The sequence below is a fragment of the Dicentrarchus labrax genome, unplaced genomic scaffold (genome assembly GCF_905237075.1).
Source record: "Dicentrarchus labrax unplaced genomic scaffold, dlabrax2021, whole genome shotgun sequence".
Lineage (NCBI taxonomy): Eukaryota > Metazoa > Chordata > Actinopteri > Moronidae > Dicentrarchus > Dicentrarchus labrax.
This window is the reverse complement of record NW_026136706.1, coordinates 22689807-22702734: the sequence shown is the minus strand read 5'-3', so window position 1 is coordinate 22702734 and position 12928 is coordinate 22689807. Positions and strand designations below refer to the sequence as shown.

The 12928-nt window shown below is 42.2% G+C and overlaps 1 protein-coding gene across 1 annotated transcript in view; it reads right to left on the bottom strand.

The window, feature by feature from the left end:
- Positions 1-252: 252 nt before the first annotated feature.
- Positions 253-12928, bottom strand: part of slc49a4 (solute carrier family 49 member 4) — a 45973-nt gene continuing 33297 nt past the window's right edge. Inside the window, exons 8-9 of the mRNA XM_051404321.1 lie at positions 11309-11491; positions 253-2134 (exon numbers count right to left, since the gene is read on the bottom strand). Coding sequence (XP_051260281.1) covers positions 2019-2134; positions 11309-11491 — 299 coding nt within the window. The 3' untranslated portion in view covers positions 253-2018. The remainder of the gene's footprint in view (positions 2135-11308; positions 11492-12928) is intronic.

The window sequence follows — 12928 nt, the reverse complement described above, 5'->3', positions numbered from 1 at the left end:
GAGTGTCTGAGGTGTGTGTGCACACTGGGTGAACAGTGTAGGATATACACACACCTCTGAGCAATGGGGGCAGGGTAATGCCCTCACTGAAAGGCTCTGATGGAAATGTAGGAGACCACTAATATAGGAACAAGGAAATGTCAAACAAGTTGAAGGATAGTGGCCATAAAAAAACAAACATCACAAACTTCCAAACTTTGGAATCACAATGATATTAAACTATCCTTCATTAGCTTAATAACAACAGCAGTGTTATTCTTAAAAGTTTTATTTTAATAAGGTGCTGGAAACTGTCACATTTGTACTTTTTCCTTTACACAAAACAAGGACATTTATAACCCAAAGCCCAGGAAACCACAGAGTGTGTGCTCTGGAACAGAAGAACATGACCTCCAACAATATATACAGATAATATAGTCACAGTGTGGAAGAGAGGGAGGCTGAACGCACTGCACTGGGCAATTAAGGCAACACGTCAAAAGGTAAAAGACAACCTTTTCTGTACAAGGAGAGTAAAAAATAAAATAAAAAGCACCAGGAAAAACATTATAAAGCCTCTTCGAATCCCCAGAGGAAAACACATTAAAACACTTCTTATAGCTTATGCAGAGACAAGGACACTAAGAGAAGAAAAAAATTGTCTGAAAGTGACAGATGTTTTTCATTTGCCTTGGTGTGTTTCATTGTATTTATCTCCCTCCAGATCTGGAGCTGGTTCTTTTTTGTCACAGCTCCAGTTTTATTAGTCAAGGAATCCAAGATAATCGTAACTTCCTTTTCCCTTCAGGTTTTTGTTTTTGTCAGTAAACTCTCAGTTGGCGCAGAGACACCTGCTGGTGCTTTGGAGGAGGAGCAGCTTGGCAATCACGCAACGTAATCCTCATCTCTGTAGAATTAAATAATCTCCCTCAGTGTGCCTCAGCAGGGGTTGAAAAATCATCCCAAAACATCCTGTTTCAGTGAAACAAAGTGTTAACTGTGTTAGTGTTGAGACATTTCCAATAAATACTGGCAGGCTACAGAGGAAAACAATTTTAAAAAAACTGTAAAAAACAAACTAACATTATTTAGTTAGATTAAAATGCTCCCAGAAATTGACACAATTAACCATAAATAGGCTGAACAACTTCTGAAATGTGAAGGTTGAAACAATTCAGATGACTCAGCTTCTTTCACATAAACAGTTCATTGGTGGGTGAACACAAGCGCAGGTTTATCCAGTCCCGGCCCACGTCTCTGGCCAGCATCCAATCACGAATCTGGTGGATCATTTTTGCATAATATTCGTCTTGAGAGGGCAATAAAACATAATATATAAGTACCTGCCTCTCAATGACAGGCAGTATCACAGGTCACGTAACAGTGTCGGGCCAGTTAAGCCTCCCCAGACGGGGGTTCGGAGCAGCACTAAAACATTGAGAGGTCACTCATTTAGCCCCGACTCAGCACAGCCAGGCCTGCTGATTGGCTGATGAAGCTGTCCTGTTATCACTCTCTACTTCCTTGTTCGTGGGTTGGGGGGGCCGACACCCTGATGCTGATCCAGAGTCAGCGCAGAATCCGTCTTGTAAGCTTTGAGTCAACGTCGAGTTAATTGAGACACTGTCAAAGAAGGGGAACCGAGCAGCCGCACGGGGCGACGCAGAACTTTAAATATTATATAATCTGTAAACAACAACTATTAACAGTCCATCGTGCCGTGCCTGGTTAAGAGAATTAAACCGTTCACAGGTTTGTTTACAAACAAAAAGACTGACAAATAAAAATAGGTAATGAACAGTCCTGTGGCATCGTGTCACTTATAAGAGTAAACATTGGTGTAGAGTCACTTCTTGGTTCTCTCGGCAGCCATACAACAGAAATCCATCACCACTGTATACCAATATATACATTTACATCTTAAAATCCTAAAAAAGTGTGGGCTTTCTACTTTCCCTTCCTCTCCCTTTTCTCCTCTTGGTTGTGCAAGAATAACGATTCAGTCCTTTATCATGAAGTTGTTTTTGTTCCCGGCGGTGTCACACAGAGACGAAGACGTCCAGGTAGAGGCGGTCGTACGACTCCCTGAAGAAGAGGATGAGGACGAGGCTGAAGAGACAGGAGCCGGTGAGACACCAGTTCAACCACGACAGGTCTGCATAAAGGAGAAGGAGAGAGAAACAGACACATTTGAGTTAGGCTGTAAGCGGTCGGACTGTTCAGCGCATATCCAGAACATGATACATTGGGTGGCTCAGGTAGACGTTTCACTGTCCAGCTCAAAGACACTTGAGTGGGTAAAAACTGACTCCACTATTGTTTGATTTACATTCAGCTCCTTTCCTTTTGTAGTGTAAACAGACATAAAATACAATAAAATAAATTATACAGCAGATGAAATCATTTGAGGATGCATGCACATACTGGCTGTTGCAGATACTATCACCTAGAAAACAAGACTAGGTCAAAGCCTAGAATATGGTTGGACTGTATGGTCAAAGTGATAAACTTTGGTCAAATTGTTTCGACTCATATCTTAAAAACCTTGATGTAAAAGAGAACTTATATGTAGCAGGAACAGAAGTCTTTAGTCTTCAGATAAAAGTATTCCAAGACTATAGATAGATGGATTTAGAATGAGCAGCAGTCAGTGAGTGGAACCATGATTGAGGACCGTTTGAGCCTCTTGAGCAATGACCAATGGGGAGACTCCAACACAGGACCGACCAATGGTGGACCTTGGCGTTTATAGGGCTGGTCCCTCTTTTCTGTGGAAGAAGTGCCTAAGCACTATGCAGCAGACCACAACATATGACCATGTGTCCCTTCATAATGAAATATGAGTCATCTGCATAGATTCAGAACCCTAATGAGAGTTAGTATGAAGTGACATTGAATAATTTATGAGTATCACTGAGGATACATGGCTAATCAATAAAAATTCCTGACATACCATATTGGAAATAAGAACAGCCTCCTGAGCTGTCTTTCATAATGATTCTGAATAATTCAATGGTATTGGCAGTGTTCCCCATTATCATTGACCTACACTTGAACCTAAACCTGGTGCAGAATGAGGTGTTCTATTTTCTCTGCTCTGTTCAGGCTCCATTAACCACAAGAGAGGTACTCTGACTGTTTGCAATAATGCTGAATCTGGAGGGCAGATGGGAAGCTTGCAACTGCACTGAACCGTTGGCATCTTAACCCATCAGCACACAGACAAATAACCTCTTCTTCCTGTTTCTCTGTGAAGCACACGCTCGAGATTTTAACCATGAACACGCGGTCACACCTTGACTCAAGTCCTGACAAAACCCAAATCAATAAACTCCTTCTTTTAAATGCATCAAGTAGCCCTCCTTGTGAAGCTGGTCCAGCACAGCTCCATGTAGGTGTTTGAGGTGTTTTGGCCGGAGAGCGACGTTAAGCAGAATCTGCGCTGACCTGTGCGGCGAGGGCCAACTTCTCAGCCAGGATGGAGGATGCGGTGGCAGCAGGCAGCTGCTCGGGCCCTGATAACGAGCCAGACTAAATATAGAGAAATCAGGTCGTAACGTGCTGCAGAGCCCTGGGGGCCCTGCCAGCACAATATGTCTCAACTCACACTGACCGGCTCCACTTCGATTCCAATCAGCTTTTCATAATGTCGTCAATCAGCCATCTTGGCCTAGAGAGTATCTGATCAATGCCTGAAAAGGGCCGGTGCCTGGACTGCATGGCGCTGCCTCTCTGTGGTAAAATATGAGTTTTGGCTGTAAGGGGCTAACCTTTGTGTGCTCCATGCCACACCGCTTCCACAGCGACAAAGAACGTGGGGTAAGAGGTGTGAGGATGAAAGCAACGGATACACTGAGGCGGAGGCGGGAGGTGGAGAGGGGGCTAGTGAGGGGAGGGAGTTGAGAGATTGGGTGAGGGTGTTTGCAGCGAGGTGTCGAGACTCCTGAAGCAGCCTCATTAATCAGGAGTGTGTGAGCCGGACAGCAGGAGACCCGGCGTGGAGGCGGGTTAATGGAGTTGTGTTTATCGGACCTGCTGTCTTCTCCATCTAACTCTGTCTCGCTTTCTCACATGTACATCCAACAAAGACTCGTCCATTTAAAGTTAGAGACAAACAGTCTGTGTGTGTGTGTGTGTGTGTGTGTGTGTGTGTGTGTGTGTGTGTGTGTGTGTGTGTGTGTGTGTGTGTTTGGGCCTGCAACCTTGAACGAATGCTAATGGGGAGCTCGGTAATTGTATAATTCAATCAGGTGATGTGGTAAAAATGGACAAGCAGCTCAATCGCTCCCCTCTGATCTCTGAGGACACGCTGTAGCTAAGTCTGGAGGAAACACAGTTAAAGTTTGGCTGAATGGAGGAGAACTGAGGAGGAGGGGGAGCGGGGATGAAGGGAGAAGATTAGAGCAAACAAGATAAAAGCAAGGAGAGAAGAGAGGAGTCGCTTTGCTCCTTAGTTTGCTGGTTTGCTTTAAAGTTGATTATCAGATTTTAATGATCACCGTTTAAAGGGCAGATATATTTTGCTCGAGCTTCCTATAATACAGCGTACAGCCACAGATTCTTGTTTTAAACTCCAGGCTTAGAACTAAAGGTGACTACTGGCTTTGAAGCAGCTGAGACTAACAAGAATCACTAGTATCTTTCTAATAATTTTCCTATACTTTTTTTTTTAAACCTTTGATAAATTATGTTCCTCTGTTGCGTCCTCTTGTTTTTACTTGTTTTAATTAATTTGATGATTAGGCTTTTATATTGATTGCTGGAGCACTTTGCATGAGTGAGTTGAGTTATTTAAGTGGTTGATAATTAAGTAGTTGAAGAGGAAGGGGGTGGATATTTGTAGGCAATTGGGCCCAAAGAGCTGGTAAACTATTATTATCATTATTTCTAATTTTCATCATTCTCTTTTTTGTTGCTCCTTTCCCTCCATCTTACCATTTTTTCCCCCTTTGGTCCTGATGGTGTTGCCATGGCAACCACCTTAAAGGTCAAACTTTTGACAATTAATTAACAGCTTTGGAAGTTTCATTTTTCAGACCCACCCAATGTTTTCTTGGGGAAATGTTTGCATTGATCATGCTATAACAAGTATAGAATGAAATTGACTGATCTACTGATTTTCTTTCATATCTCTTCCTTGTTTTGCCAGTATGGATGTAAAATAGGTCTTAGGTCTTGCATTCCTAAAGGTCTTTAAAAGGTCTTAAACGGTTTAAACCTGCAGAAAAAACTCAACGCTGGCAAAGAAAAGTTACAAAAATAGCAGATGGCAGGAGAAAGCGATGATCACTCAACGTCCTGAGTGATTCTCAAGTGAGTGAATGAGTTTGAACTGAACCATAACAACTGAACATCAGCAACAAACCACTATTCAATTGATCACTGGTTCACTGTGACGGTGTGATCATATTCAGGGGACATCAGTGTGAGCACAGGACAGTTCATCATATTAACGGCCTAGTACTGTAGCTGCAACCGTCAGCACATCGATGCTGCAGACAAAGACAGGAACGTGGGCCGACAGACATCTTATGGCCTTAATCAGTCTTAATTGAGGTCAATGCAGTGTTATAATGAAAGCAGCTCAGCTCTCCTTTATGACTGCAGTCTTTGTCTGAGAAGACCAGGGTCACACCTCAAGATACATAGACAGGGTTCACGTAAAGAACAAGATCATCCATCACAAAATGACGGCCACTTTCTCATTATGAAGCGAGTGGAAATATTTACTGTGGATCGACAGGTTGTTGAGCACACTCATAGTAGCCAGATTATTTATAATGGCTGCCAAAGTGTGTGTGTGTGTGTGTGTGTGTGTGGGTGTGTGTGTGTGTGTGTGTACTCTACTTAATGCACCGCTGTTCATTTACTCTGTCAATGTTGCTTCTCACTCATGATTTAAAAATTACAAAAACAGCAAAGGAAAGGGGCTTTTATTCTCTCAGGAACGACGGAGCTCTACAAAGAACGGCTGTTTGTTTTTTTCAAAACACCTCTACAGTCTTTACGGGGGGTTGAAAAAGTTAGACTGCAAAGGTATTTTCACTTCAGACGAGAATGCAAAGTTTAGCAGAAAGTTAAAAAAAAATACTTCTTGGGACTAAAGAACTGTGGCAATTATTTCTCTTTACTGAACAATCCCTGCTTCCCCACATGCAGGAGACTCTAACAACTCACCGCTGAACGGAAACTCCAGCGCCACCCCTCCCCTTCCTTCCCTTCCTCCTCTTCTTCCACCACAAAACCTTTGAGGCTCTTTTGCTCCACAATACCTCTCTGCTGCTTTGTATTCCGCCCGATACACTGCGCTAAATGACACAAACACACAGTAGATGAAATTGAAAAAGAGCGACAAGTGCAGATATATGGGCCGGAGGTTTCTGAGTCACGTGGTTCAGGGACTTGTGGGATTTTTTAAAACACGACAACAGAGTCAAGAGGCCAGGCAGGGCTCACTGAACCAAGACGGGCCTCTCATGGGATATTAAAATGGACAAGGAGGTAAATTCATAAACGCCTCTCCACTCGCAGGGAAAGGGGGCTATAATTCAGAATGCATAACGAGGCAGTGGGCAGCTGAAAGGAGAACCCTAAAATGAACTGTAAACTGGAAATAGATGGAAATATTTAAAGGCCAGGGTTGCCAGTTTTCACTATCATGAGGTAAAAAGGATTTTAAAAAGATGGGCTCATGCAGAATTTAACAGTTTTTGAAGTCTGAATATTATTTGCCACATCCATTATGGGACTACAGAGAGGAAATTAGAGTAATGAGTCGACCCACTAGAATATTTCCGAGGGGAATTTACATAATAATCAAATTAATCTTCGCAGGAGTGATCTCTTCAGGAGAACAGAACACAGCTGATTTCTAAACAGAAGAGGAAACGTGCACCTCAGTTCAGCCATCATGGACGAATTCAGTGTTTTCCCTCTCAGGGCGATTCATAATAGAGGTGGGTAAAAATCTGTCTTCTACCACAGTATATGTTATTTCATACCATGATAGCAATATAAACAGTATCTTCATACAGTTCATTTTGTAGATTCAGTTGAAAAAATACTTTAATAAAAAGATAAGAAGCACTAGGCGATAGTGAAAAACACAATGCGAGTCTGATGACTAAAGTACAATTTACTGTTCATTGTACTGAGAAGAGTCAGTTAAGCCCAGGCTACTCTATGACTTAACTATAACACCGCACTGAAGAGCTACAAAAAACAACATTTAAATAATGGATCGAAATTCAATAATAAATATAAATATTATCAACAGTGGAACCAGTAATGAATTGATCTAATTAACAATTATTGTCTGCTAGATCTTATTCCTCTGTGCCACTGTGCTCCATTGTTGTCCAGAAACACACCAATGAGCCACACTGGGTCGATCCAATGGGCACTGCAGCAAGGACTCCATTTTGGTACATGGGGTGTCAGCTCTACCAGGTGAGCCATCAGGATGCCCCATAGCTACTAGTCTTAAGTCTCCCTAACTAGGCAAGCTGTGGTTTAAAGAAAGAGAAACTTCTCTGAAGAAAATAGAGAATTAAATAATGTGTGGACAGATTTGTTTGCTTTCACCACCAATGGTGCTGGCTAACTTGTATTTATTAGGTATATATTAGCATTGTATTTAAGGCTCCAGCTCCAGACAGATTTTCTTTGTTGTTTCTGGGCAAAAAGGGCTCTTGTGAAAGTAATGGTTGCTAACCCCTGCTCTAAAACATCTCGCTTGTTTGATAACCAAAGGATGCTGAACTACTGATTTATCGCTGGCAGGAGCAGTAGACTTAAACAACTTTGTCCATATAGATGGTCGGTGGCATTGTACCACTCAGTTAGTTAGTTACCTACAAGCTCGCATTACGATGCCTGCAGCAGTGAGAGCTTCCTGACAGGAAAGCTTCGATGCATCATACACCATTAGACGACTTCAGGGTGGGAAGTAAAAAGAAAAGGAGCAGCAAAAGGCTCCATCATCTCAGCTTGATCTTCTCTCCGGCTGTTGCAGGGAAGTTGTCAGGATCCATCTCAGCACATCAGTCACCCTTCAACCCGACCACACACACAGTATACACACGTGTACACTCAAAAACAAGCACATACGTTCACACCCACAGAGGAGCAGCAACACACAAAGGGCACAGCTATACACAATACATGCAGTACATTCAGATGCACGCACACACACTCACACACGCACACGCACACACACACACACACACACACACACACACACACACACACACACACACACACACACACACACACACACACACACCAAGTAGTCAATCTTTCAGTACAGCAGAGAGAAGTGTCGAGCAGAGAATACATCATGTATTCTTTATGAGTCCGTTAGTGTGTGTGTGTGTGTGTGTGTGTGTGTGCGTGTGCTGGCCTGCAGCTGCTCTATCTATCCAAAGCTCTGTCTATCCACACCTGGTCTATTGCTGATTTATCACCACACTGGCACACTACCGGTTCAGACAATTCAAACTACAATACTTGGCACCCTTCAAACTCCACTTGTTGAACATTTTGAGCCAAACCTGAATCTGCATTGTATTCCAGTTGAGCATTGTCCTGACAAAAAACCTGAAACCAGCTCTCTGTGGTGGCAGCAGAGTGCTTTAGTCCTGCAGCAAAGGTGCACTTAAGGGCTCCACCTTCTTAAAATAAATCATTCCATTTATTTCAAGTCGTTTCTAAAATCAAGTGAATTTTTCCCCTCTTCAACTCTGCTGGGACACCGACGTCCTCGGCTGACATTACTGTCTTTCAGAGGATGTAGCAGGCTCAGTTTTAAGGCAAGCTTGACACACAGTGCGTGTGAGCTGCATCTCAAATGAATCTTCAGGTTCCTTTCTTTCAGATTATGCATACCACCTCAGTGTAGCATATACTTTTGACTTGCTGTGTCCCTCTAAAGATCCCCTGTCCCCCCCCCCCAAAACAAAAATAGGTCTATGGTAGGAAAGGGTAGAGTGGAAGATGTACTAGTACAGCAATTTGCCTCAAGTCTAACAAGATTTTAAATGTAACTATAAGAGTATCCTGCTTACTGTACCTTTAAGAAATCTAACAGAATAATTTTAAAAACAGCATTTGCAGTACCTGATTTCCTAAAATAAGATATTATGACTTTCTTGATTCACCCTGCTGTGGTTTGATGCCAACTATGTGCCAAATGTCTGCTTGTTGGCAGTCACTGGCAACTTTCTCTTCTTTACAAGCCACATTGGCAGGAAAACAATCGGAACTCAGAGTATCTCTACTATAAAAATCCAGCTAGGTACCAACAACACACAAAAAAAAACATGGTGACAGCAGCAGGTACATTTTGGAAACTAAATTGTTTCCTCACAGAGACAGAAGGTGCATAAATGAGGACTTGTAAGCCTATAGATGTGTCACAGTTACATGTTTCAAATAGCTGGGAGCCACCTCAACTCCTAAAACGATAGTATCACAATGGTATCATAAAATGACTAATGTGCTCATAAGCCCCACTGCTGACACATTAGTATGCAGATGGTTAAACAATAAAATGAATAACACCGAAATATTTATCAATTTTTATAAATATGTTGATCAATTTGTTGGTGTTGGTTGGACAAATAATACTATTATAAGAAGTCAACTTTTGATGGGCCCTTTTCATTGTTTTCTGGCATTTTATATGTCCAACTATTAATCATTTAGTCAGAAATATGATCAACAGATTAATCCATAATGTGGGTGTGTGTCATGTAAATGTTCGAGACCTGCTGATTTCAACAAGACAAGCTGGCTATTGTACTTGTTAGCAGGGCCCAGAGGCCCTCTGGGCCAAACGGCTGTTTAGGTCAAACATCATCATATCCACCTGCACCGGCTAGACAACTCGGCACAGAGGACCAAGATACAGTTGTCAGGTAGCAGCTGTCAGTGGCATCTTAGCAATCAGAAGGACTTGGCAGAGGAGGTGGGTGAAGGTCATGAATATTTATGAAGCTCTGAAAATATATCTCTTATTTACTCAAACAAACAGGATAGAAGGAGTCAGTCATCATTCCAGCTGATTGGTGCTGCGATGTAACCAAACTTACAGGGAAGGTTAATGAAACCGGAGACAGGAGGGAAGGTATCACAGTGGACTCATGGAGCAAAACATGGTCCTGAGTAGACACCAACGGAAACACATGACCAGAAAAAAAGCACACACACACACACATAGGCGCTTACATGGATGACTGAGCTAGGTTTACTTCTGATTTTGCTTTCTCCTGTGAAAGCCGCGGAGGCAGAAGAGAAGCAGATGACATGCTGTCCCCTCTGCTGTGGGCCTAAATTATTATATCAAACTCTGCCAGGCAGTCAACTCAGAGATAAATCGGAAGCTAAATTACAGTAGGGAGTTTTTCTTTTTCTTTTCTCTGTGCTGAATGTGTCAATTGCATTGTAACCTTATTTATCTACTGTCCGACTTTTATCGGCAGCATCTGCAGGGCTTGAAATGGATTTTTGAAAACAATGGGGCCTGTGGCTTTTAGGAAGGAGGAGAAACCTGCAGGGGTGCAGAAAGCTTCTGAATGGAGAAAAATCTTCAGAGGGTTTAGACTTCTTCATTGAAGATATTAAGAAATACAAAAGAAATAGATCTCCTCAAGACAACCGATGCAAGATGGCGGCGCGCACAGACGCAGCGGCTCACAGCTCTCCCTATTTGTGCTTAGGGACAGCTTCCTCCCCAAAGCTGTCACCATACTAAACTCAAACTCGCACTAATGTATTTATTGTATTGTATTGTATTTATTGTATAGTCTTTTATATCGTGCTAATTATGTGTGCACTTTTACGGAGCTGCTCTTTAAATTTAATTGTACTGTGTATAATGACAATAAAGGCTTTCTATTCTATTCTATTCTATTCTATTCTATGTATTACAACATATATACAAATAGTACGTTTGGAACGATAATGTGTGTCTGATATGTATTTTCTGCAAACGAAAGTATAATTCTCCACATTAAAACCATCACCACCACCAAGACATCTACTCCTTCTGCCTTATTAGAAAATCTATGAATATGGAAATTTTGTTAATTTCTTCTTCATTGTAGTCCATTCTCAGTGTATGTGCACTGGTGGCTTCAAGTTTCACACTTGTATAATTTGCATACTGGACCAGGTTTGACTTCCAAACTATATGTGATGTCACAAATCAGGCTCATAGGCCCCGCCCCTTAAAAATCTGATTTTCAGTGAGCACAGAGAAACTTTCCACTTTCAGCAGAAGAATGTGAAAACACCTTTCTAGTGTATACATGCAGTACTCATGTCTTACCTGTACAGTAAAAGGTGAGGAAGAAGAGGAGTAGGCCGGTGACCAGGTTCCCCAGGAAAGTGACTACCCCACAAGTGATGCCTTCAGGGACCGGGTACACCGTCTCGATGAAGAGCTCGAAGAATATTGGCACGCTGCTGTTAATGAATATGCCCACCAGGATGCAGGAGGTGTACAGGATGGCTGCGAAAGGGCAAAAATAAACAGCAGAACAACAATAAGTTACACTTTAATTGGAAAAAACTGTGATGTAGTAGGGTATCACATCCCATCAGAGCTACTATTTAAAAAAGATGGCATAATGGTCAAGTTTATGGAACAGCAGTGGTGATTTATGCTGCCTTCCACAGCCTCCTGCTGTGCAATTTGTTCTCAGCAACACTAAGATTTATGATGAATCCTCATCCTGAAACAACATTTCAATTAGAATGCCATCCCTTGAGGTGGCAATTTACTGGAGACAAAACCAAAATACTGTAGGTGTAAGGGTGGAAAATGGCCACTTTTCAACCAAAACATGTCCCCCAACTCCACCACGGCCGTCACCTGGTCTGCAGTGTCCAATTTGTCAGATTTCACCTATGAACTGTGTTTCTGCCTTATTCCCTTTGCTTATAATCACATCCATGTTTCAAAATTACAAATCTGGCCAAGCATTCCGTGTTACCTCCGGTACTTTCCGACAATTTTTGATATTCTGAGCTATGGATGCATTTGGGTCAGTATCAAGAAAGTATTGAGGTTTAAAACTCTGCTCTAGTTATAACACTCTATAGAGAGGGACATTTCCTCCCAGTGTATCATAGGAAAGTTTTGATGGCACTGTGACAGAAATTCAATTTGAATTTCTTTTGTAACATTTTGCTGTTTTTAGTTTATTTGCACACTTGGCATTAGGATGCAACTCATTTCACAGATTCTACAGCATATTAAAATCCAATTGCTGACTCTTTTGCCAAAATGTGCAGATGCCCACATAGTAAACAGCTCGTCTCATTTGCTCCTCAGCCATGAGGAGAATGTAACTGTCAACACTGGCTGCTGCTGGTTTAATTTGGGTACGTCTTGGTTGAATAAAAAAATAAAATAAAAAAAACAATTCTAGAGAGTGAATTTTTTAATTTAAAATCATGATGCGTTGACTAGCTCAGTCTATTTCCCACACTGAACCTCGCAGAGGTCATTCTTTGCAGAAGTGTGTGTAATATAGACTTACTGATTCAACATACAGCATTTCATTGTCACCTGTGTCTGTGTGTTCATGTCTGTAGAGCAATCAGAAAGCGTTCAATATATTTGGCCAGCTCAGGGTGTAGTCTCAGCTGCAGTCCTTTGGCTGGGACCTTAAGTAAAATGTGTGAATGTGTATTAGAGTGGATGTGCGGAGAGATTAAGCCATCACCTCTGGAGCATCACGGCACCCTCCATCTCGCTTATCACAGCAGATTGGTCCAAATGAGCTCCCCATTAGCCTGCACGTCCCTTTAATCACAGTGCCTCTGAGGGCCCTCGCGTGCCTGCCTGCCCGCCTGCCTGTGACGGGGAACCCATGAGCCACTCTCCCAGCCATCAAAGGCAGCCTTCTCCCTGCTCGTCTTTATTGAACCCTAATGAAGCACT